The 27,891-nt window shown below is 37.7% G+C and overlaps 1 protein-coding gene across 4 annotated transcripts in view; it reads left to right on the top strand.

Annotated features, from left to right (window-relative positions):
- diaph2 (diaphanous-related formin 2) overlaps positions 1 to 27,891 on the top strand; it is a 541,097-nt gene that overhangs the window by 311,012 nt on the left and 202,194 nt on the right. For all 4 annotated transcript variants that reach the window (XM_073820077.1, XM_073820079.1, XM_073820078.1 and 1 more), the window contains 2 exons: positions 5,996 to 6,094; positions 11,132 to 11,226. In XM_073820077.1, the coding sequence (XP_073676178.1) occupies positions 5,996 to 6,094; positions 11,132 to 11,226 (194 nt within the window). The remainder of the gene's footprint in view (positions 1 to 5,995; positions 6,095 to 11,131; positions 11,227 to 27,891) is intronic.

Below are 27,891 nucleotides of genomic sequence, written 5' to 3'. Positions count from 1 at the left end.
ATGAGAGAAACTTTGTTTCTGACTAAACTTTCCTTTTTACCATACTGTAATTGTTGAAGTATTTTTCACTCAGGCTTGATTTAATTCCTGAAAGAATCTGTCTCGTATTGATTGGCATTGTTCAAGTTTGGACAGTCAGTTTTGCGGAGGTAGATGAGTCAGATTATTCCAGACAGATTGCGCGTTCCGACAACGCTCCTCCCAGCGGACAGTCAGACTCCACATTGTCTGCTTCGTCTGATGCTTTGCCGGGACATTGAACACATTTTAAGAGGACCTGTCATCAGTGTGTTCAGTCCTCCGCTCACCATCTCTAGCTTTACATCTCCGTGACTGCTCTTGGGTGAATCATTTCGGTCCGGAAGCGAACATGTGGTAGTGTTTAGCTTGCTAATGCTCAAGGCTTTGGCTGCCTGGGGGAAGATATCACATGGACAGCTCCCAGCAGAAGGATTCAAGTCCAGTAAACAATCTCTACGCCCAAATGTGAAGAACTTTGGAAATGAGGAGCTCCCATGGGCTGCCCTCTGTCCAAAAATCACAGAACGGGCTTGTGTGAACTTGACTGTGTTTTTCTGTTGCCTTTTTTATTGCTTTTCTTATTGTAAGTTCTATTATTGCTATTGCATTTCACCTCTCGCTGCCGCCAAGAGCTATTCTCTCATCCCAACATATAACAATGTCTGTGGACTCAACACACATGTATGTGATTACGTTGGCAGGAGCAATCTTGTACTGCTAATGTTTTACTAACATTTTGAAACCACCTTCCCCCTGAATACCTCTCGACGATGTGTTTTCCTTCTAATGGATCGCATTACTGAAGCATCACTCTGAAATACGGCTGTTTTTATTGCGGCGAAACACCCCGAACATAATCAGTTCTTCACGGTCAGTTTATAACAAAAACCACCTGGCTTTTTCTTCATCAATAGTTGGCCCACTTATTCAATTATTTATTACATTTTCTTGTATTCATTCATGTATTTATGTCCCTCATGTACACAGCATGTCTTGAATTAACTTTAATTTCTTTGTATAAATGCGGTTCTCCATAAAATCTTAACGAGCCATCTGTATTTGTTTCACTATACGCAGACTCTGCCTGTGTCCTTGTAACGCTATAATGCCCGGTGTATTTTTACTGTAGTTAACACAAAACTAACAAAAAAGGTTTTATCCACATCCAAATAAAACTTTATTTCTCTAGCACTTCATTATGGTCTTTTAAGGAAGCACTTAATGTAGTTCTTTGTTTCCTTTTGTTATTCATCTGTGGTGATGATTGGATTTTATTCTTTAAACTGTAGGCTGCTTCTCCTGTGAAACAAAAAGGAATACATTTTAAAGAATGATTTCAACTGTTTTCATATAATCAAAGGAACACAAAAGATATTTTGTCAGGTCTAATGGGTGAAAGAACTTGACTAGCCCTGACCTCAACCCCATCCGGATACCATTGGGATGAACTGGAATGCAGATTGCGAGCCAGGCTTTCTCATCCAACGTCAGTGGCTGGCCTCACAAATGCTCTATGGGATGAATAAGCAAAAAATCCCACAGAAACACTCCAAAATCTTGTCGAAATCCTTCCCAAAAGAGTGGAAGCTGTTATAGATAATTATGTATTTAGCAATGTCACTAAAGTCCCTGTTTGTAATAGTCAGGTGCCCAATTCATTTATCCATATAGTGTGTCTTCAATGCCTTTCTAAAAAACACACAACAAAATCCAGTTTTGACACCGATAAATGCTCAGCAAATGGAGGAGACGTTTTAGCCTCTTGGAGAGGTGGTGATCACGTCCTGCTTTGTGAGTCTTTTCTTGTGTCAATACTCTAAGCATATTCTAGTGGGTAGATCAAGAGCCTTAGCTCACTTGGCTGTTAAAAATTTTGTCTTGTTTTCCTTGCATGCTTTTTTTGGCAGAAGTCTCGTTCCCGTCATCATTGCTGGACAGAGTGGGGGACTGTTGCCCATTGTGCACTAATGATCTGTATTAGAAACAGTGATGTTTCCTGCTCATCTCTAGTTATTCAGTTGCAAGGTTATTATTGCAAGATCACACTTCCTGTAACACTACAAAATGGTGCAAGCCTGCAGATAAAAAGCTCTGTCATAAATATGTAGGGTGGAGTGTAATTGAATTAGCAAGCCTGCTGCAGATACAAAACAAAGCCTCCCAAACTGCCCTTTTCCACCGTAAGTGGAAGTAGCGATGGGCTGAGCTGTGTCTGTTTTTCATTAATCCAGCACCGCTCGGACTGAAGAGGCGCAGGCCTGGCGGGCTGCGGATCTCTAACAGCTGAAGAGCCTGAGGATGTGTTGAGAACATCCTGCTGAGAGCGTGGGCTACCCAGGTGGGAGAGCCAGCTGGTGGAAGGGTGTGACAATGCGCCTGAGGGGGTGGTGGGGGTATCTTGAGCTCCACAATATGGCTGAAAGCTGTTCCCTCACCTGCAGCCCTTCCCCTAAAATATTAAGATCCTTCGGGAGCCCTGTTTCCTGATATTTTATTTTCTCTGCTCTTCAAGTTTCTCAAACTGAAACTGTTTTCTGAGTGCACTGTTGACTCTCTTGAGTGGAAACATACCTATACTCATATCTTAACCATCTATCTGTCAATCTACAGTTGAAGTCAAAAGTTTACATACACCTTGCAGAATTTTTTATTTAGTACTAACCTGAATAAGATATTTCACATAAAAGGCGTTTACATATAGTCCACAAGAGAAAATAGTTGAATTTATAAAAATAACTTTGTTTAAAAGTTTACATACACTTGATTTTTAATACTGTGCTGTTACCTGAATATTCCACAGCTGAGTGCCTTGTTTGTCCTGCCCACTGTTCTTCAGAAAAATCCTTTAGGAGTTCAGGATCCCACTAATTATTTGGTTTTTCAGCATTTTTGTGTATTTGAACCCAATTCCAGCAATGACTGTATGATTTTGAGATCCATCTTTTCACACTGAGGACAAGTGAGGGACTCACTGGGACCACCGGCTCTTAATGCATTGTGTTTTCTTCTGAAGCATCAGTGAGCATTTTAACCTTCTGTAATAGTTGCATATGAGTCCCTCAGTTGTCTTTAGTGTGGAAAGATGGATCTCAAAATCATACAGCCCTTGTTGGAAAGGGTTTAAATACACAAAAATGCTAAAATACCAAATAATTTGTGGGACCTAAAGGATTTTTCTGTTTTTAACTGTTCAGGACAAGCAAGGGAGCCATGAACAACTATAACTAAACAAAAAACACAGCTGTGGATCATTTAGGTAAGAACAGTATTAAAAATCAAGTGTATGTAAACTTTTGAACTGGATCATTTTTATAATCTCAACTATTATTTTCTCTTGTGGACAAAGAATGTGAAATATCTTGTTCGGGTTAGTACTAAATAAAGCATAACATGCATTTTGTATGATCCCACTTATTTTGGTAAAATAATTAACATGATGCCCCCTTAAATAAAATTCTGAATAGTGCAAACCCCTGGTATGGAATTGTGGTGTCATCATTTGAGAGACTATAACAGTAAGAAGGCAGAGAAAGGTCATAGCAAAAGTCACAGTAAAACTTGCAGCTTCTAAAATACACTATAAATCCATAGCACAGTGACCATCTTGTGAAATTCATTTAATTAGATATACAATTAATAACTTTTTGGAACGGCAAGTCCTGTCACCTGCCAGGGTGTTAAAATGCTTGCACAAATTAATCACTTGGTATCCATTTCGCCTGAGCACACCTGAGCTTTTAGCACTAAAGTAAATAAATAAATAAATCAAACTTCCAGAATTTTCACCTCACTGAGCACGTCCAGTCCAAAACAGTACCGTTCATCAGTACCACAGTGCTATTGACACAACAGCAAAGGGCCTGTAGCCAGCAGCAAATCCACCTGCTTAGGAGATGCTCCTGCTTTGATAGCTCCTTCACATATGCAGATTTCTTGGGAGAGGCTTGTTTGTATGCGATTTCCTGGGAGACTTCCATCTTGGGCTTAAATAAATAGCAGAGTTGTGATGATTAGCGCTGAGGTGCGCTCCTACTCCCACAAGCAATCTGCCAAACCTAGGCTTCTTCTGTCTTTGTTTTCACCTGAGTATTACCCAGAATCTCTTTCTCTCTTTTTCTCTCCCTCAGGTGGGTCCCAGAGCTGCGGCCTTGATTGCGCTCTAATTTAGTTAGCTGGTAGTTGACTGTGACAGTGGTTCGGCCGAGGATTTTGTTGACACGTTATGTCACTCAGGGAGAGGCTCTCTTCAAGCAGGCCTCAAAGGGAGCCGTTCCCTCGAATACCAGTCGCATACGTACGGCATTAACGTTGTTTGGGGGCTGTTCCAAGCTGCCGTGCCTGCTGCTTCTTAGGATTACAGAAATAACACAATTATCTCCATGGCTCTGAGCCGTTGACAGAGCAAGCCCTGTGTTTGTCAATAGCAGGCCTGCAAAATCTCCCTCCAATATACCGAGAGGCACCGCAGTCACGCGCCGATGGTCTCTTTAGCACGTCGTCTCTATACGTCTGTCTCTCTTGCTCACCTGTCTCTCTCTATTCCTTTTCCATTTTCTCCTACCTTCATTTTTACTCTTTTCATCCCTCCCTCCCACATTTTTTTATATGTCGTGCTATAAAAAGGAAGTCTGACATGCATCAGTGTCTTGGTTTAATCGTGACACATCTGCCATGATCTAGCGTTTCTCTGTCCTTATGCTTTCCACCCTGGATCTGTTATCGAGGTGCCATATGTATAATTACCTTATAGAGAGGAACATATGTCATTTTTATTGCTACAGCGGGAGCTCATAAAACGTGGGGTCCAAAGCACAGGAGTCATGCTTTTCATTTTGGTTAGCCGTATGACAAAACCGCTTCCAAAATAATACAATCAGTTCATCTGATACAATGTTTAGGTCTACCACTTTTCCTCAAATGTCCAATAGTTGTCAAAAGTTTTTGAACAGTATGATTTTTAATGTTTTTTAAAGAAGTCTCTTCTGCTCATCTAGCCTGCATTTATTCGATCCAAAATACAGAAAATGCAGTAATATTGTGAAATATCTTCTTTCTATTTGAATATATTTTTAAAATAGAAATTAATACTTTTATTTAGCAAGGATGCTTTAAATTGATCAAAAGTTATTCTAAAGACATTTATGTTACAAAAGATTTCTATTTCAGATGAATGGTGTTCTTCTGAGCTTTCTATTCATCAAAGATTCATCAAAATTCTACTCAGCTCTTTTCAACATAATAATAAATGTTTTTTTGAGCAGAAATCAGAGAATTAGAAGCTTTGATAATAAATAAATTACATTTCAACATATATTCAAATAGAAAACAGTTATTTTAAATAGTAAAAATATTTCAAAATTTTACTGTTTTGGGAGCAAATAAATGCAAGCTTGGTGAGCAGAATAGACTTCTTTACAAAAAATCGTACTGTTCAAAAACTTTTGACTGGTAGTGTATGAAGTGTCTAATTTGGCAGTTCTGTTATTCATTTACACACCCTTGTATTGGCCCAAACTTGTATGACTGAATTTTTATGCCCATACAGTAAAAGTCAACAGCGGTCAACTTTCAAAATGTGAGAATGATGTAAAGGTAGTGTGAAATGGCTTGATTATCCATCTCTGATCACATAAATATTGGGTTTTTATATCGAGGAACCACCCAGAACACCCTAGCAGCAACATAACAATATGCTAAGTGTCCTTTAGTATATCTGGCAACCTTACAAAACACCCTAAAATGGTGGTGGAGGGCACTGCATGGGTATTTCCTTTAGAAAATATAAAAAATCATTTTTTTTTTCTCCTGTAATCACAGTTTGTGCAGTCATTCTGTTAATTCTTGATGTCTGAAATTTGTTAAACCCTCCATGTCTGCAAATGTCTACTCATTCTCTTTTTACCCAAAAAAGCAGATGCATTTACTGGTTTTGATAATTGATGCTTACCCTCTTTTTCTGTCTCTTTGCTTTCAGTGAAAAAGGACGTGGAAGAAACAGATGACAGGATGACACAATTCAAGAAAAAAGCGAAAGAGCTGCGAATCCTGGATGCCAAGACAGCCCAGAATCTGTGTAAGTTATCAGCATTCCATATCATCTGTGTCCTCTAACACCCAGCCAAGAGCCTCCAGATCTGTGTTTTTTGTTCCTCCTTCCAAAGAAGTAACATTTGTCTCTAAAGAATTGTCTTTTATTATTATTTATTATTATTTTTTAAGAGAAGTCCTAGGTATTTTCGCTCCATACTGGAAAAGATGGATCTAAGCGGCTTTCTCTGTACTAAAGGCTGCTGAATCTATAGCCACAATGTTGTCAGGCTTTGACTGACATTTTTCCTCTGTTCTCTTCTGTTTGTTTGTTTTCTTGTTCCCACATATCATGTCAACTTTGAAATTCCTCTTATCCTCTTGTATTGTCAAGCAGCATTCGTCAGTATTTGCTCTTCCTGCAACAGGTTTCGGGGATGCTGTTTTTTGATAATGGATTCTACCCGATTCCTCTGATATCAGTTGTACCGTAAACACATAGAAGGATAACAGGAAAAAGGACAAAGCGTTTTATTTGTGTCTGCCTCAACCTAACCACAAAAAAAGCCAAATAGTCCCTCCAAACCAAGGGTACTTCCATTTATGCAGTTAAGAAACCAAAGTCAGGGAGATTGATTACTTTATTCATATATTGGCCAAAATTATTAGAACACTAGTATTTTCACCAGCTAAGAAATGGTTTTAAGTCAGTTATTTCTATCTTTTAATTTAGTGTATCAGCAGGGCATATCAGTTTACATTTCCAAACATTAATTTTGCGGTTAATTATAATAATCCAGTGAGTTTTTTGTTTGCACAAGGAATCTGATAACAGCCAGAGCTCCACAAAGAGATCTGATCTCATCATCATCCAATCTGCCTGGAATGACATTAAGAAACAGAACTAACTGTGGCAATGTCTCTAAGATGCTTCAAGAAACCTACCTGCAAAGCTACAGTACTGTGAAAAGTTTTATGAACTTTTGTAAAAATGCTGTAAAAAATAATGTCATAAATAGACTTTCTTTCTCTATTAACTAAATTAAATCAACATTTTTTTGTGACCATCCTTTGCATCCTTAGCATATTTTGCCCTAGGTGCACTTGCACATACTTTTTCAGATAGCTTTGCAGGTAGGTCTCTTGAAGCATCTTGGAGACGTTGCCACAGTTCTTCTGGATTTAGTCTGTCTCGGTTTGTTCTGTTTCTTCATGTCATTCCAGAACTCTGTGTGGAGCACTCGCTGTTGTTAGACTCTTTGTGCAAACAAAAATCTTACTGGATTATTAAAATTAAAGGCAAAATGAATAATTAGAAAAATATACTGATATCTTCAACTGACACACTACAGCAAAACATAGAAATAACTGACTTCGAACCATTTTTCAGCTGGTTAAAATACTAGTGTTCTAATACTTTTGACCACCACTGTAAATAAAACACATTTATTTATTAAAATCAGTTTGATTATGTTAAATTGTTCTACTTTGGCTTTCCCCTATGACACTAAAACAGTTTGACCCGATACTGGACAGAAGGAACTACCTGTTGGTGTCACAGTTTGGACTGAACACGTCTTGTTTTGTAGCCCGTATTGATCAGCCTGCCAGACCCTCGTGTCATTTAGTAACTCTGTCTCTCTTCCACTGGCACTTTTTCTCCCCCTCTTGAATCTTCAGGGACTGTGTGTATGTGTGTGTGTATATGAATTCATTGTGTTCTCAAGAGTGCCTGCGACTCTTTGGACTCTGATTGATGAAAGCAGCATGAGAATGCAATTTTATTCTTCTTTGGAAATGTTGGCTTCTTTGTCTTGGAGAGGAGAACACCTTAGATATACAATATCACACTTCATGAAATATTCATAGCAAATGCTAAAATAACCAGCCACCTGAGTATATGTCCTACCCATGCTTGTTTTCATCCTAGCCGGAAGAGTACTTGGATTCCAATTGAATACATCAATGCAATTTAAATGTGCGAATAGAGTAAGATGAAGCTCTGAGTCTGGCTGCACTGCTGCTGCTAAAGAACATATTTTAAGTCACATTATCCGAATTTTGCTTTAACACGGATAATAGATATATAACTAGGTGTGTGCATTTTCAGACACAAATGGTGCTTGCTCTTGGAAAGTTCTCTGTAAAGATTTTTGGGTGATTTCCAAGGCATTTCTATGCAGTTACTAGGGTTTTATAACCCTATGACCCATGGTTTTCTTGTTTTTTTTGTGAGTGTCATTGCATAGAACAGTATATTTTTTAACAAGCTGTACAGTGTATCATTCATATCTTGGAATGCGCTATGCACTGAAGATTTAATAGTATGTAGTGTTAGAATTTGTTCAGATCATTAACACTTACTATGAGCAATAATAATACATTTTCTTGTGTCAGACAATACTAATAATGCAAAAAAGAGCTGCCGTTTTCATGAATCATATAACATGCTACTATAACATGCTCGGTTAGGGCAGATGACATCAAGGTCAGGGTTATGCCTGAGTGTTTGTTTTTCTTTCCTGTCTTCTTGTCTTCTTTTCTTCTTTGATTAGAGCTGGAGCAGATGGAGATGGCCCTAACAGAAAAGATGCCTGTGACATTTCTCTCTTCCCCTCATTCACTCACTTTCACATTCTCGTTCTCTCATTTTCATTTCTGCTAGTTCTTTACCCTGCCTTTGATGCAACACAAACACATACACACACATCACTTCAGGCTTTTAGAGTAACTCATGCCAGAACACGAGTGGGAGTGCTGTTACACATTCACTTCAGCCACAAATCTGTCATCTTTCGCAGAGAAAGGGAAGAGGAGGTGGGACAGAAAAGCAGAACGATTGTGTAAAAGCATCTTAAATTCCAAATTTTATTTTATTTTATTTTATTTTTTTATTATTATTTTTTTTATTAGGGGACTCAAAGGTTGTTCCAGGTTTCTGAAAATAACCCAAGGTAATTGTGCAACTCAATTCTGCTCTTTACTTGGACAGGGAGAGTTACTCATACCCCCAGGTATCTATTGCTGTCTTCCCCTCATGCTGAGAGTACAGTCTGTGGGCTGACTGGACAATGCCCACACTTTCATTTTTTGGCCATGAAATTCTCTGGACAGGAAAACTTGCTGAGTTCATTGATCCTGGGGGCCTGTGAGCAATCCCACACAGACACACACATGATCCCACACATCATTGTGAGTGTAAAGAGAAGCTAGATTTGTTCTGCTACTCTGGACCCGGGGTCCGGGTGTGTCTTTGTGCACAGCTGAAACAATAATCCAGATGTGATGAAGAGACTGTGTGCAGTTAATGTAGGAGGAACCAAACAAAACAGGGAACCGCTACATGAAGTCATGCTCCTCTATTAACACAACAGAGCTCTGTGGTCCATTAGCTTGTTTTACAATCCCAGCATTCTGTTTCCTTTCCCTGGTCCAGCTCCAGAAGTGTTACGTTGGCCCTTCGTCAGCATTCCTTTTTTACAAAGGTAAAAACAAAGTGAGAGTTGTTATAAATTAGCCAGTGTGTGGAGGCGGTTTAGTATAGATAGCATTTTTATATATGGGGCGGAAGTGCTCTCTTTGCCTAAATGCTTGCAATTTGGCGGACTTGCAGGGTTTGCTGTGTTGAGAAAAAAATCACGAAATGCGACTAAATCCCCGGGCTGATGAGTATGAGTGGATATGAACGGAAATGAATTATGGGATGCATCTGTCATGGACAAACTTGTTAGAGGAAAAACTCAGGATAATTCACTCACTGTGAATGTGTAAATTATGCTAATGAATCAACAGATGAGGCGAAAGCATTTGTCGTCCAATTACATTTTTTTTGCAGCAAATATGATAAGTTCTGACTGGGGGTTGTTAAACTCACCACATTCAGTGACTAACCATTTGTTTGTTTATTGGCATGTGATACTCTTGATGATTGGCTCATCATGCTACTGATGGGCGCTTCATTAGCATATCCCTAAAGCCAGGCTGTATTGTGTTGTTAGGCTAGTTTTAAAACCTCGTTGTCCGTTTTGGCACGCCGAAGCTACAATAAGAATTTCTGTCTGGTTTCTGCCAGATGAGCCCTCTGCTTTGAAATGCAGCCGTGTTTGCTCTACCTTCATCTCCTGGATAAAAAAGCACAGAATTCTCTTTTCTCTGAAGAAACCGGCATATTGTCACACGCAGATGGCCGACTAATGAATTGCAGAAAATAGAGCATAGTTTCACAGAGACTCAGTCAATCAGCTGGTGGGAATGGTAGTTTATTAAATCACTGTTCATCAGAAGTTGGACCTCGTTCACCTGCACTCCAGAGAGCTGGATGGTGGGGTGAGGCAGAAGGGCCTTGGCATTCAGTGTCTGATGCAATTCAGAGGAATGTGACCAAATAAATGCTTTTTTCAGAGAACAGACTCTCGTGTATCATCTTCAGTAGATCCACTCAGCCATGCGTTCCCATCAAACATTTGCTGAAATGTCTGAGAGGTAGGTGGTGCAAAACAAGCGCAACCCTTTGAATGCTTTCAGTGCTGTGATAATTTCCCAGGTTCTGCTCAGCATTGTTTCCAGACACTACTGGAAAACTCTTGACTGTTTTAATCTACGTAAATGTTAAGGTAATTTCAACCTCAATGCAGTGACTGCTTCAGACAGAAATGTACAATTATGTTCAGTCCCCCGCTGATGCGCTTTAAACTGCGCACTATAAGCTATATGCTGTAATTACAGACTATTCTTTCTTCAGAAGCGGTGGAGGTTATCAAATTCAGCTGTTGGGTAAATTGCACCTGTGGTTCTCTGCATTTCAACCTCGGTGAAAGTTTAAGATGTTGAGTCATTATCTGCTGATAGGGCTTCAAATCTGAGGTAATTTTAGCTGCTTTTATTTTTGATAGAAAATTGTGTTTCGCTTTCACTTCCAATTGTCCCGAAGTGGAACAAACACTCTAAGGGTGTTTTACCATCTAGAAGTTATTGACGTTGTTGTCCCATGGTCATTTCTGAGGGAGGCCATGTTAAACACTTTAACGCTCTGAAGTAGAGGGCCAGAAAATGACTCCTCCATTTTTTTTTTTTTCCCAAACAGCAATTTTCCTGGGATCATTTCGACTGCCTTATGAAGAGATCCGGGATATCGTGCTGCAGGTGGATGAGGAGAGGCTAAGTGAAGCACTAATCCAGGTGAGTTGTGTGTGCCTTGGCACTTTCACATAATGCAGCTTGATCCCCCATTTAAAACCTTTATCCGCTCACAGGGCAATGTATGAAATGCAAACACATCCTGGTCAAAATCCAGTCCATGTCCTGCCGGGTCATTCGTTTTGAATTTGAATTTTTTAATTTACATCATTTTTTTTATTGTTTTTATGTATTGTTTTGTGTATTTTGTGTTTAGTGTAGCATGTTTGCACCATCACTATTATTAATATATTTACAGTTGAGGTCAAACATAGACCTTTGCATTAATTATTTTACCAAATTAAGAGGGATCATACAAAATGCATGTTATTTTTTATTTAGTACTGAATAGGGTATTACTCATAAAAGACGTTTACATATAGTCCACAGGAGAAAATAATAGTTGAATTTATAAAAATTACCCCGTTCAAAGGATTACATACACTTGATTCTTAATACTGCTTTCTTACCTGAATGAGCCACAGCTGTTTTTTTAAGTGATAGTTATTCTCGAGTCCATTGTTTGTCCTGAAAAGTGAAACTTCAGAAAAGTCCTTCAGGGCCCACAAATTCTTTGGTTTTTCAGGATTTTTGTCTATTTGAACTTTTTTCAACAAGGACTGTATGATTTTGGGATCCATCTTTTCACACTGAGGACAACTGAGGGACTCGCATATGCAACTATTGCAGAAGGTTCAAATGCTCACTGATCATTTGAAGATCAGGGTAAATTTAACTTATGTTGTCTTCTGGGGAACATGTAAGTATCTTCTGTAGCTTCTGAAAGGCAGTACTAAATGGAAAAAAAAATGTATTTAGCCAAAATGAAAAAATGTACACATCTTCATTCTTTTTAAAAGTTTACATCCCTGGCTCTTAATGGATTGTTTTTCTTTCTGGACCATTAGTGAGCATTTGAACCCTCTAAAATAGTTCATAGCATATGAGTCCTTTAGTTGTCCTCAGTGTGAAAAGATGGATCTCAAAATAACACAGTCATTGTTGGAAAGGGTTCAAATACATAAATTGCTGAAAAAGGAATTTCCTGAAGAACAGTGGGCAGTTTAACGGTTCAGGACAAACAAGGGGCTCATAAACAGCTATCACTGAAAACTAAACCAAAGAAACACAGCTGTGGATCATTTAGATAACAACACAGTATTAATAATCAAGCGCATGTAAACTTTTGAACAAGATTTTTTATAAATTCATTTTCTTTTGTGTGTTCTCTTCATTTTCTATGATCCCTGAATTTTATTTTATATTATTTAACAAGCATTTAGTTTACATTCATAACAATTCCTAGATTTCTGTGCAGCTCAAGGGAGTGTTGGTGAACTTTTGACATGTAGAAACACAGCAAGCCCCTAAACAGATAAATCGTTTTTTTTGGAAAGCCAGACATTCATGGGAATTTTCTGAATAGCATTTGTAGAAACGTCCTACGTTTGTCTTTGCTCAGAGATTCGTCATGCTTACAGATGACTGTGTGCATCTGAAAAGCTTCATTAAAGAGATGTCTTTGATGCCAGGCAGTGCTTCATGTACAATACTCTGTCTGCTTTCATTCACCAGGCCAGTAGAAGCTCCACTTTCACTCTCTCATAATAGCTGCTTTGGGACAGGACTTGGCAAAACTCCTGCCGCCCCACCCTCCCTCCCACTGCCCTTTGTCTTACAGGCAAGATTGATGATCCTTCAGGAAGCTCTTCACGCCCTGACTGTCTCAGTGGTTTTTGTTCATCTTAAACGTGGTAATTGCAAATGGCATGTGTTTCCTGAACTAAAGATACCTCAGCTGTCTCTGAAAGAGTTGATCTCATTTACATTAGACCACCCTTTGCCTCGAACCCTCTGGTGGCTTTTTCAGCACTGTGAGTTAGGTGGATTTGAAGGAGTCAACTCTGCTTCACAACTGACAGCTTGGCGTTTATCTCAAAGACCACTAGAGGGATTTGTGGCTTTTATTTTAGCTGTTGCTTCTGAAGTGGTTTGACCATGTCCAAGGGCCAGAATTCATCTGCATTTTCCCCCTTCGTCTAGTTGTTTTTAGTCTGTATTTTTCTCCTTGCTCTTTTTTCAAAGCTGGAGAAAGGTAGAGGAGATAAGGAATATTTAGATGTCCTGGTCCACATTGGCCCTTCTTGGCTGTTACTGGGAGCAGAGATGACCTTTAATTGCCAGGTGGTTTGGGCTGGGTGTGTGGAAGCCTGAACTGAGGTGACAGCCCTGTCGCTCTTTACAGAAGCAGGAGAGCTAAAGTGATGACCTTTTCCCACATTCAGCTGCGCTTTATAGAGGAGATTCATCTGTCAGGCCTGCACACCTCCTTTCCTTGTCTCTATTCTCAGTTTCATCTTTCTTTCTCTCTATCCCTCTCTCTCTCACTCAGCCAAATCCGCCCCCTCAAATTTATCACCTTCATCGCCCCATCTTCATCCCTGGAACTCAAATAGCCATGGGATGATATCCTCATCCTTGAGCGGGAGGTAATGCACAGGTCCAGTTTTATGTCCTTGCACGATAATGGTATAGGCTTTTTTGCAGCTCTCAGTCAGGACCGGTAATGCCTCAGTCGTGCCGATGGGACGTTGGCAGAGTTTGTGGGTGAGCTTGAAGCCCCAGACAGACGTGCCTCTGAACCACTCAAACAAAATGGGTAGAGAGACTTCAGAGTATTTTTCTTCTTTTCTTTTTCTTTCTTCTAGAGTAAGGACAGGGCGATTGCTGCCCTACCTTGACATCATTCATACTGCGTCAAGGAAATGTCACGTCTCAAAATAGGAAAGACGGCCAGATGAGTGTAAATGTCCCAGTGGTCACACTCATGACCCAGGCAGACCGCACGTGAAAGAAATGAACGTGGTCTCGTTTATGATAAAATGAGAATATGCTGTTCTATATTGCTTGTATTTAATTACTCAGTGTTTAATAAGATAGTTATTGGAATTGAACTGAAGTTAAAAGTTCAGTTACGATTGAACCAAGTGAAGGATGTAATTATAAGGGCACATACACATTAGAAAATGGATAGGGATTTGTAAGAACTTTTTATTTTAGAAAGTGGAACAGATAAAAAATTCCATTTTATTCATAAGTTGTGTGTGTGTGTGTGTGTGTGTGTGTGTATGTATGTATGTATGTGTGTATATATATATATATATATAAGAAAAATATTATGAAGTATTGCTTTTTAAAATAAAATAGAAAACAGTTTTTGTTTTAATATACTTTAAAGTATCATTTATTTCTGTGATGCAAAGCTGTTTTTTATCAGCCTTTACTCCTGTCTTCAGTGACACACAGTCCTTCAGAAATCATTCTAATATGCTGATTTATTATCAATGTTGGAAACAGTTGTGCTGCTTCATATTTTGTGGAACCTGTGATACTTTTTTCAGGATTCTTTGATGAATAAAAAGTTTAAAAGAACATTATTCAAAATAGAAATCAACATATTAAATACTTTACTATCACTTTTTTTTTTTCAATTTAACACAGCCTTGCTGAATAAAAATTATAATTTCTTTCAAACAAAGAAAGAAATAAGAAATTCACTGACCCCAAACTTTGAACGGTAGTGTATGCCATTATAATATATATATATATATATTAAATAAATGCTGTTATTTTTTAATGTTTTATTCATCAAAGAAACCTGAAAAAAAGTATCACAGGTTCCATAAAAATATTAAGCAGCACACCTGTTTCCAATATTGATAATAAATCAGCATATTACAATGATTTTTGAAGGATTATGTGACCATGAAGACTGGAGTAATGATGTTGAAAATGTAGCTTTGCATCACAGGAATACATTCTATTTTAAAGTATATTAAAATAGAAAACCACTATTTTAAATTGCAATGATATTTCACAATAGTACAGTATTTTCTGTATTTTAAAAACTTAAAAAATCACAAACTTTTGAACAGCAGTGTGTGTGTATATATATATATATATATGTATATATATAATATTATGATGTGTTCCAGGTAGGGCTGGGCGATATGGCAAAAATGTAATCTCGATAATTTTTTCCCCATATTGAACGATAACGATATATTTCGATATAAGCTGTTGATGTTGCCAGCTTTAAAATAGTATCCCAACAATGACTAAAGCCACACAAATTAAAGGGTTCATTGAATTACATTTTAAAGTATAGTTTATTAACAAAAACAGATTACAGATTTGGCCTTAACTTAAAACACCTTACTAAAATAAATTAAAAAAATAAAAGTTGTGACAGAGTATGGTAAATGAGAGTAAATGTACAAAATGTAAACATAAAATGATTGTAAAAACATAATTTGTAACAATTATTTATTTATTTATTTATTATTATTAACACAATTGTTTATTTTCTCTATTATAGGTTGAGCTATTTAAATTAGAGGCAACCACTGCATTTTGAAACACTCTACAGTATAAATAACAAAAAATTACAACAGAGTTCTTTCTTAATCGTATTAAGTGCAGATAATTCAGCCATAATCAAAGTAGGCTACTCTCTAAATATTCAAAGTGCAAATAGAGACCGAATATTTCAAGCATGATACAGAGCTATAGACATACACAACCTATCATAGTCTACATACTAATAACAGCCTAGATATGTCATGTAGCCTAATTTGCGTGCATTGGGGAGTCACTCTCTAAACAAGGGGGATTAAAATTGCTTTTGAATGCGCGTGCGTTTTTTGCTTTCGGTTTCAGTTTTAACAATCGCGCCACTTTTTAGATAGCCAAACCACTTATATAATGGAATTCGTGCTACCTTTTTTGTCGACAATTTCAACATCTTTGGATAATAACTCGAGGTTAGTTTCACTTTCGTCGCTGCTTCCACTCTTTTTTTTTTTTTTTTTTGTCGTCCTGGTGTTAAGTTTGCTTTGCAAAGTGCGGTAGGAAATGAACTTTGTACTTTGACGTGCACACGCACGCTGCACGCTGATTGGCTGTTGTCGCATATTTCTGCTGTGTGATTGGCTCTTAGATTAATCCATATCGAGCAAAAAATGTCTAGAGCTTATCATCGTTATTAACATAAATTTTATCGCGATTCGATATGATATCGTTTATCGGCCCAGCCCTAGTTCCAGGCAGGTTTTTTAACTGGTTATATTGTCCTAAGCTGTATTTTTCCACCGTGTGCCACTTGCATAAACACCGCACGCACTAGGGCTGACTTTGTTGTTTCGCGGGCTATGTTACGTCAGAACTCGTAACTGGGAGTACATCGATCTAGTACGAGTTCACGAGTGGGAAGTCACGGGTTTGACTGCCGTTCCAGTGCACTTTCACTGGTAGAAGGTCGGAAAAACACGGGTTACGGGTTGTCTGGAACGCGGCATTAAATTACAGTTTTATGATTTTCCTTGAATCTAATTTACTTTAATTTGTTGTCTTTTACATTCAAGTTCAAATTACAGTCGTCTGCCCTCTTTGCTACTTTAAATCAAACCATAATTTAAAAACTCATCTATTTAATTCTAACCTACATCAGAGTTGGTCTCATCCTGTGCTAACACCTTATATTCTCCCGCTGCATCCTCACAATGCACATTTCCATTAAAATAAAAGCATTCTATGACTCAGCATAAACTCTAGTAGGTGCCATCAAAAGAAGAAAATATTGTATTCCTCTGAATTTGAAGTGTAATGGAAATGATGTCTCTGTCAGGGCAAGTGTTACTAAACAATCAGCTACATTTGTGTCAGAGCTGATTGGTTCAGTGTACTCCATCCTACACATACAGTACTCCTCTAGCTCCATCGGATCATACAAGCGATGCATAGATCTGTAAAACCCCAGCAGGCCTTCCAGGGTGTAGCATCTATACAGTAGGCGTGTGAAGCCTCTCATCTAACGCTTGCCTGCACAGCCAAGCACTCAAACACTTACTTTCCATTGTCTGGAGAAAAATGCAATGCCTCACTCAGACGATCTCTCTGGCTTTCTTTCTTTCTCTCTCTGACAGGAATAAGGCTTAGACTCTCTCTTTTAGTTTTATTTTTGACTCTGTCCTTCTTTTCTAAGTTCTACTTGCTTTGTGGATGTCATTCCACATTTTCTCATCACGCAAGCAAAGAACCGTCATCCCGCTGACAACAAAGGGCCTGCAAAACAATCAGATAAAAAAGCATTTATTATAGTCACTGGTCCAAGCAAAGGTCCCCATAAAAAAGGCAGACATGCTGACAAAGACGCTCTGTCCAATTGTAGACGTGTGACACAGAGAGAGGCACGTGCAAAAGAGACCAAGGTCCGCACGCCGCCATTGTGCTCACGGCTTCGCAACCCAGGTTCAGCCACGCTCTGCTTTGTTCAAGCCACCAATGAGGCTTCAACCTTAAATCTTCTACCCATCATGCTTTTATATTAATACACATCCATTTCTTTCACGCACGACTGAGTTCAGCAGCTGTGCCCCGCTGACCCCATATGAAATGTGTGAAGATAAGGCGGAAGGTTTCTTTACAGCACTTTTTTGATACCGCTAAATCTCTGTAATCAGTTTAGATGATAATTAGAGAAACAAACCCTGGGATTTCTCATTCGCTGCCAGGAAGGCAGTATCTTAAGTTTGCATTCTCTAGTAGTGTCTTAATCTCTCAAAGAACCCTCCCGCAGCCCTCTGGGAAGACTTTAATGCGGGGATAGTGGTTTTTGGTTCAATGCCCTTGTACCGCTGATGCCAAAAGCCCAGTAAAGCCAAAAGCCAGAACAATGCAGATATCATTAATAAGCTCTCAAAGGCTCTGGCCCTTTCTGAAATAATGCACCAGTGGCATTATAGTGTGCTGAGAATAGGACAATAGACAACAGACCACACTCCAATGCAATGCAATATGACGATAAACAAAGTAACAGGTTAGTCTTGATAAAGCAAGGGAACGGCGAAGGGATAAACAAGGATTTTGTCAGCAGTTTTTTCGGGAGAGAGTTTTAAAGAACAATCTCGCTGCCCAATCGCTATTTTCACATGGATGGATGTTTCTTATTCTTTCTCTTTGGCTCGTTCTCTATATAAGGGTCGTACTTAGGCTCGGTGCTGCCCTGGAGCAAAACTTTATCTCGGAATTTTAATAAGCTTTTCTATCTACATCATATTCAAGATGGACTCAACCTTTGTACTCTTTGTATAGCGCTATCAACAGGGAGCTGTGTAATGAACACTAATAGCTTTCATTTGAAAATGACCCACTGCACGTCTCTCTTCTTAGCTCACATGCTCTCATTATGGCAGGGCTAACCTCAGTTCAGCTCAGTTAATGTGTTCAGTGAAAGGCCAGTTATTCGCAGGAAATAGTACTGTGGGCTTTGATACTCCTGCTGTGGTTTTGTGTGTTCTTCTTTTTTCAAACTTCCTACTTACTAAAAATATCAGCAAATCTGTAATTGGCCAATTTGTTAAATATTACGTTTAAGTCGTGCCCTGATAAAGTGCTGTTAATTGCTATCCGGGATTCTTCGCTCATTATGTTCACAGATATAGTATCTGCAAACTTGCTTCATGCATGTGTTGGATGCTGAGCCATTTAACAGTCATATACAAGCAAGTTTAATTTGTGTTGTCTAGATGTGTATTAGAAAGAAATATACCTGGATGAAGATAATCAAAAAAATGTACATTTAGTCATTTAGCAGACGCTTTTATCCAAAGCGACTTACAAATGAGGACAATAGAAGCAATCAAAATTATTTTTTGTTAATTATAAAATAAATAGAAAACAGATAGAATAGAAAAAGAATAGAGCAAGCTAGTGTTATAGGCATTTTCGTTAATTATATAAATAAATAAGAAAGAAAACAAATAAATATTTTTTTTAAGAAAACAAGAAGTTAGAAAATGAATAGAGTGCGAGTCTTAAAGGGCTTTTTTTAAAGAATAGAATAAGAATACAGACTGCTAGAGTTAGAGATGGAAAATAAAGATGGAAGAGATGTGTTTTAGCCGTTTATTGAAGATGGCTACGGATTGAGTTGGGCAGGTGAAAAATGATGCTTATGCAGTTATGAATTTAAAATTTAACTGTTGTATTGTACTGAATATTGTACTTTTGCTAATTATTGCTGCTGAAAATTATAAATTATTGTCAATTATTTTGGGCTGTACTAATTGGTCAGACTGGGAAAACATTTGGAGTACTATAGACTGCCAAAAGTTATAACAAATCAAGAAGAAGAGTGCAAAAAATTGCCAAACTGCAGTAGGATTTCCAGGGCAGAATCTTGACAACATTGTGTTTGTTCTTATATATATTATTTTGGTCAGGTATGTTGAAATATTACACTAATATCTTAATTAGTTGCTTATATGTATTTTTTTTTTTTTATTAACATATTAACTTACATATTAACATATTAACTTTCCTGCTTACCAAGTCCTTCTCTGTATGATTAAGCAGCTTCCACATGCTTTTTTTTCTGTGGTTTAGACAGCATAAATTAGTAGAACAACGTATTCAGTCATACATTAACTGTGCAACCCACGCTGTTGTTTGCATTCAAGTATCACCAATATGGCCGCGCATCCGGGCAACTGACTAAACCTTGATGTAAGTGCAAACCCTCTATATAGTATATAATTTTATTTTGTAAATCAATTATAAATAATTTTTTTTTAATTATCTGAGAATATTTAGCATATTCAGTGATTCAGTCCCCAAACAGTGACTTAAAATGTTGACTAAATAAAATGTGACTAAAATGAGACAAAATATGGATATTATTTAATTTAATTTTCAGCTTTTTCTGTTTAAAGTGCTCAGTGTTTTTATTGTTTCACAGAACCACAGATTTATTCAGACTTTTTTTGATCAACAGAACAAAGTCAAAATCTTTTTACAAATCAGTCAAAATTGACCTGTTATTAGAGGAGAGACAGAAGTGTTCACACTACTATTCACATCTTTGTCTTTATCATTTGTTTGCACCAGTGATAGATGAATTATGTTCTGTTGTTTTCATTTTAGATCGTTTTGTTTTTAGTTTGACATAAAAGAGTCTGTCTGTTGTCTGTTGATCAATGGCAGAAAGGCCAAATCCACAAATCCACAGTGATCCGTTGCTGTGAGACAACCAGAAAAAGTCCAAGCGAGTGAGTACTTTTGGCACTATATGTGGTCGTACACTTGATTTGAGCATGTTAGATCTCAGCCTAGTGCTATAAGTCAGTGAGATGGCCCTGTCTACCTGTCTCTCTCAGTGCTCTCTGACTGTCTCCGTCAACACAGACTGCAAACCCCCAAGAGGTTCTCTCAGTTCACTTTTAACACTGCCTATTACTGGTCAGTCTGCACCGTTTCATGTACTGATCTTTACCAGGACTGTGTCTGCCTGTCACTATGAAAAGTCCTCTACCCTCACAAGCTTTTCAAGCATATAAGAAAGTCTGATTTATGTTTATCACGGTGTGTTATTGGGGAGCATGTCACACAACCTCAGTTGTGTATTTGACAGTCAAGTTCTCCCCAGAGCCCCAGTGATGTCATCACTGCAATGTGTGTCATTGCATCGACTGAACCACAGAGCGGTGTCACTGCTGAGTTTCTGTAATTATATATCATAGACAAGGAAAAAACTGCTCATTTTTGAGTGGCATTCCTCACCACATTAGTATGCTCCTGCAGTACCTTCTGCTTGTTATGAATTATGCCAATCATTCCTTAGGATTCATCCCTGTTGACCGTCCGACTACTGCAAAGGAAATGTACTAATGTAACATGTACCCTTGTGCAATTCGGTATTCAAAGGAACCCCATACTTCCCATTTTTCTCATTTTAGCACCTCATGTATTTTTGATTCCTGAGTTGATAAGATGGAAATGTGCGACGCTCAATCCTGTTTCACTCCTTCCTTGTGAAGTATGCTTTATGAGTCCCTATGGTCTGAATACTTTCCAAACTGCAGATTTTTCATTCATACACCTACGCTAGACTGCATAACTTAAGGCCCTTTTTAAGCTTTAGCTGCATTCAGTAGTAATATTAATAAATAGTAAATCATGCCGAAATATTAGTGCTGTCCTATGATTTGTGATGTTCATCTCATAATATTGAAGACCTAACTGCTTAAAGGTCACACTTTTTATATTAAAGGGATAGTTCACCCCAAAAAAAATCATTTACTGGCTTTGGTCATTTTTACCTGCATATGTGACCCTGGACCACAAAACCAGTCGCTGGGGTATATTTGTAGCAATAGCCAAAAATACATTGCATGGGTCAAAATTTTTGATTTTTCTTTTATGCCAAAAATCATTAAGAAATTAAGTGAAGTTCATGTTCCATGAAGATTTTTTGTAAAATTCCTACTGTAAACATATCAAAATGTAATTTTTGATTTGTAATATGCATTGTTAAGAACCTAATTTGGACAACTTTAAAGGTGATTTTCTCAGTCTTTTTGATTTTTTTGCATCCTCAGATTTCCGATTTCAAATAGATGTATCTCAGCCAAATATTGTCCTATCCTAACAAACCATACATTAATAGAAAGCTTATTTATTGAGCTTTCATATGATGTATATATCTCAGTTTTGTCAAATTTAACCTTATAACCTTTTGTGGTCCAGGGTCACATATTATGTATTACTTTTTTTTTTCTTATGTGAAATACATAACAAAGATTTATTTATTTACAGTTGATGTCAAAAGTTTACATCCCCCTTTCAGAAACTACAAAATGTTAATTATTTTACCAAAATAAGAGGGATCATGCAAAATGCATGTTATTGTTTATTTAGTACTGACCCGAATAAGATATTTCACATAAAGTATGTTTACATATAGTCAAACAGAGAAAATAATAGTTGAATTTATAAAAATTACCCAGTTCAAAAGTTTTTTTTGTTTAGTAATAGTTGTTCATGAGTCCCTTGTTTGTCCTAAACAGTTAAACTGCCTGTTGTTCTTCAGAAAAATCCTTTAGTTCCCACAAATTCTTTTTGTGGTTTTCCAGTATTTTTGTGTATTTGAACCCTTTCCAACAATGGCTGTATGATTTCGAGATCCATCTTTTCACCCTGAAGACAACCGAGGGACTCATATGCAACTATTACAGAAGGTTCAAATGCTACTGACACTCCAGAAGAAAAAAAAAAAAAACATGCATTAAGAGCCAGGGAGTGAAAACTTTTTGAATTTTAAGGTCAGGGTAAATGTAGCTTATTTTGTCTTCTGGGAAACATGTATGTATCTTCTGTAGTCTCTGAAGGGCAGCACTAAATGTGACCCTGGACCACAAAACCAGTCATAAGGTTAAATTTGACAAAACTGAGAGTTATACATCATATGAAAGCTCAATAAATAAGCTTTCTATTGATGTATGGTTTGTTAGGATAGGACAATATTTGACTGAGATACATCTATTTGAAATCAGAAATCTGAGGATGCAAAAAAATATAAAAGACTGAGAAAATCACCTTTAAAGTTGTCCAAATTAGGTTCTTAACAATGCATATTACAAATCAAAAATTACATTTTGATATGTTTACAGTAGGAATTTTACAAAAAATCTTCATGGAACATGAACTTAATTTCTTAATGATTTTTGGCATAAAAGAAAAATCAAAAATTTTGACCCATGCAATGTATTTTTGGCTATTGCTACAAATATACCCCAGCGACTTAAGACTGGTTTTGTGGTCCAGGGTCACAAATGAGAAAATATGATAATTAGGCAAAATAAGAAAAATGTACACACCTCCATTCTGTTCAAAAGTTTCCGACCCCACTCTTAATGCACCGTGTTTCCTTCTGGAGCATCAGTGAGTGTTTGAACCTTCTGTAATGGTTGCATATGAGTATCTCAGTTGTCCTCACTGTGCCTGTACAGCATAGTGACTTTGGTTCAACATGAATGTTTGATTCAACAAACTTCACCCCAAAAAAAAAAAAAAGTTTGGTTTTGCCTAAATATTTTATGGTCAGCATAGCAAATTTGGTTCAATATGAATGTTTGATTCAACAAACTTCACCAAAAAAAAAAAAAAAACAGTGTTGAATCAGGCTGATTATTATTCAATCATCTAGCCTTGCGGTCTCTTTTTGTTCCACTCAAAGCATCATCACGGCCGCTAATAAAGTATGTAGCGCAATACATAATGTGTAACGATGACAAATAACCACACTCTCTGTCCTGCGTGATACAGCACCACAGCGTTGGAGATGACAGTATCGCATTCTGGAGTCCTTAGAAATCTGGCATCGCATTAATAGCTTATTAGGGTGATGTAAGGTAGCGTCCTTGACTGAAATCTTCATAGCATTTTCTGTGAAGCCCATTGTCCATCCTGACGTATGCCCTGTCAGCTCTCCCTCCCGCTGCGCTTCACCTCAGCACAGCTACGGCCTTCTCAGCATGCTTGTGGATAGTCATGCTTGTTAGGGGTTTCGTGTTTGCCCTTGCTTGTTATTATTGTTTATCTTGTTTGTCAATCACCCGGATCGTCTGCCATTTCGGCATTGCCACCATACATATTCATGAGCCCTCATTACCTGGCTCGCTGGTTGGTTGCAGGGCATGGTGACGGTGCCAGCCTTTGTTCTCCAGGCTAACAACAGGTGACTGGAGCAGCCTGGTGTATTGTTACCTGTCGTTTGAATATTGTGAAAAGTACATTCAGGACAGGGCAAGAAGTACAGAGTTGTACTAGGCTTCCAGATTAATGCCTAAGCAGAAAAGGCTGCTCAACCCCTTGAGTTTAATTGAGGCTTTGTTTTGGCACAGTGCTGGTAGGCTCCTCAGCATAAAATGCAAATTCAGTAGCACAACAACAATGTGCAATGCTGATCAAGTGAGTAATTGTATGTACAGTGGAGGTCAAAATTAGAGAACAATCTATAAATACTTGATTCTTTTCTGCAAAATTTAATATTAGCTGTAGGTATACCACTGTTCTACGAATGTGTTTGACCAAATGACCAGAGGATTTCAGCAAAAAACATTATTTTGTGGAAAACACAGTAATCAAAATTAGAGAACAGTAACCACTGTAACACGAAAGAAGTTTACAACTAACATTTTGGAGGGTTACAGATGTCAAAAGTTAGTAGGAAGTGTACAGGCCCCTGCTTTGAATGACTTCAGCACATCTGCGTTTCTCAGACTTTGCTGGTCTGATCTTGGTCCACACTTCTTCCAATCTCTTCCATACACTCTTAAAAATAAAGGTTCCGAATGGGTGTTTTTGCAGTGGTGCATAGAAGAACCATGTTTGGTTCCCCAAAGAATCTTTCAGTGAATGGTTCTTAAAAGAACCAATTTGAACCAATTTTAAAAATTCAAAGAAGCTTTTTTGACTATAAATAACCTTTTTTGCATTTGAAAGGTTCCATGGATGTTCAAGGTTCTTCATGGAATCATTGATGGCGATAAAGTACCTTTATTTTTAAGAGTGTAGCTTCTTAGACATAACTTTGTCGGCAATCATTTTCAATCGGGTCTAGATCAGGACTCTGGGCCGGCCATTTCATTATTTCAATGTTGTTAGCTTCAAGGAACTGCTTTACCCATTTTGCAGTGTGATGGGGGCATTGTCTTGTCAGATTGTCAGATGCTTGCAGGGAAGGTACTACGTGTCGTTGAAGGGAGTCCTGATAAAAACTGGCATTCTCCCTGCCATGTATCTGTATAAGATGCCCAACTCCTGTTGCACAAAACCTCCCCCAAACCATGACTTACCCTCCTCCACCTTTCACTGCCACCTGATTACAACCTGACAGATTTTATACTGTGCTTCAGAATACAATTAATTTATGAAATATGTTTAAAAAACTGCCATTCTACTCCTATTAGGATAACTTCAAAGTGCTCCAGTGACCTTTAAAATTTTGGAAATTGTTGCTGTTCTCTAATTTTGATCTCCACTGCATGTATGCATGCATGTATATAAGACAAAAAAATGTAACGGACAGCTCAGGTGTTAATGCTCTCTATATCCTAAAGAAAAAAGAAAAGTCCTTAGAAAGACAAAATTAATGTCATGGCAGGTCTGTCAGCTTTGCCAGCTCTATTTCTCACCAACCCAAATATAATCCATTTTTTTATTTCTCATTTAGTTTAATGCGATTTTGGAATCTGTCATCCCAGGTTTGTCGCCTGTCAGTTGCCAACTATGGCTAGTGTCTGTGACAGTCTGAGGTGTTAGTTCGATTTAGGGGAGTAGAGATCCCTTTCGGATCTGTCAAAGCGCTGCTCTCTAGATGAGCTTAATGCCAACTGCACAGCCCTCTAATGTGTTGCATGTTGTGCCCATTGAGGAAAATTACCCTCCTGAGTGGCTGCGGATGCGTATTTTCAGTTTGTCTGTAAGTCCGCCGCTGTTAAGGTCTTCACACCTCACTTTAAGTAGCGATTTAAGGTTGTTATTGTTTTTAAATGCCTGTTTTATTAAAACTTCGGCCTTTGCTGTATCCAATATGTATATGTTCTTAAAACAAGTCAGCCGTGTAGTGCAAGTTCCTGGGAAGTGTATGATTACACTGGCAATTGGAGTGCTGTGTTATTAAATCGAGAGACGCAGCTGTGATAAAATTATGACCTAATTTCGTAGACCAATGCCTAATTGGATAGAAGCTGTTTGCATTGACTGTGCCATGATAATTACCCTGGTTATTTATTATTATTATTATTATTATTTTTTTTTTTTTTTTGTTCCTGTAAGTTTGATAAGCACTGCATGTGTATTAGGTTTCTGAGCGATAAGGTGACTAACTCATCAAACGGGTCGTTCAACATGTGCGAGGCTGAATCATGCGCTCTACATTACACGGAAGAACAGCTTTGCTCTAATCTCGAGACATTTATTGCTCTTTCTCAAAGAGGCAACACATTGTGTCATTTACGTTACATGATACATAAGCTTTCTTTAAGGAGATCAAAGCATTCTCGTTGAAATAAGGTTGTTACACGCACAAGTAAAATATTTACTGAAACGGACAAATATACCTGTCATGAATTCATATTTTGAGCCTGTCTGGGTATGTTTCAGAGCTCTCTGGTATTGATTTAAACAGAGGTGCCTGAAACGATTTACCGAAAGCTGTGCTGAGACCTGCTGAGAAGGCACTGCAGGAAGGCGACTGTATAATGTTTCACATGTATGCTTGGCCAAGAAAAAGACTGAGCTGCATGTGGCGATGCGTCCCAAAAAATGAAGAACAGATCAATTAGAAGAAAAAAAAAGTAGGCGAGCTGACAATCACATCTGTCAGTCCTATCCACTACAGACCTGACTGGTTCAGACGAGGAGTTCTGTGTTTGGCATCATATACAGGCAAGGTTACAGCCCCCTATACACCCCTCCTTTTGTGAATTCTTTCAGTTTAATAAAGAGTTTATTGCTGGGAGAACATTTTTATTGATTGTGCTGTCCCTGGGAGGGTAATTTGAGATTTGTTGATCTTCCCTCGTTTCTGACTTTACCGTTGGGCATATGCTCTGCTGAGCCGAGGAGAGACGTCCGTGGGAGTAATTTATTTCCATCTACCCAAGCATGGTGCGCTTGTTGTAATGGCTGTTCTCCTTTCCTCCGCCTGTACTGTGCAGACTGTCTCACTCGTTGAGCTAACCCTTTGCTGATGGATATTCAGATGATGCTGAAAACACAACTTAGAAGCTTGGAATTTATTTATTTATTTATTTACAGTAAGTGCTATCACTTACAGTCAGTATTATTCCTTTTTAAACATTTATGTTTTATTTATTTTTTTTGTCACACAATGCTATCCATTTTTTTTTCAAAATATAAATAAAATCCCTATCAGAAATTTGGCATTTTTAATTGGGATGCACAATATATATTAGTGCCATATTGATTAGATTGGACAACATTAGTGACTTTTTAATTTCAGTCTGTAAAATTTTTAATTTAATGCTTAGTTCTATATGCTCGTTTCCCTTTTTTACATTTAAATTACTTTTGCTGTCATCTAATACTCATTTGAAGTTAATCTTTAAACACTGATCATTTGTTAAGTGGAGTCTTTTGCAGATCTTAAATTGAAAATTCATCTTTTATTCTTGCAATAATGTTGTGAAAACTATTTAATTTATTGTTTTTTATCTATCTATCTAGTATTTAATAGGGTATATCAGTGACATATTGTTTATTGGTTGATTTCACTGATTAATTTTAATCTGGGTTGTTTAAATTCTATGTTTAATTATGGATGCTCATTTTTACATTTAAATTACTCTTGCCATCATCTAATGCTCATTTAAAGTTAATCTTCAATAGCACTGTGAAGTGTAATTATCTGCAGATCTTAAAATGAAAATTCATCTTTCATTCTTCCAATAATATTATGAAAACTATATTTCATTTATTGGATATTGGGCCTAGCATCACAATAATTATCAACTTACTTGTGTGTGTGTAAAACATGTCTTCAAAAAGGGGTTTATTCATCACACTTGAAATGGAAGTTAGCATTGTGAGATACAATGTTCTATGCAGTGCACATTGTTTAATATTTCATATTTAGGCAGATGTCTCTAGGGTATTCTTATCATACACTTGACTGACATGCTAGACACAGTATTCATACTATACTGTATACTGTTGAACTTGTAAGAGTAGCATGGTGATATGCTAATCTGAACAAAGCTATGATGTCTGTTCTGACTGAAGACAGTTGTTAACTTGGCATAGGTT

This window comes from Garra rufa, chromosome 16 (genome assembly GCF_049309525.1).
Source record: "Garra rufa chromosome 16, GarRuf1.0, whole genome shotgun sequence".
NCBI classification, from domain to species: domain Eukaryota; kingdom Metazoa; phylum Chordata; class Actinopteri; order Cypriniformes; family Cyprinidae; genus Garra; species Garra rufa.
This window is presented reverse-complemented; position numbering and strand designations above follow the sequence as displayed.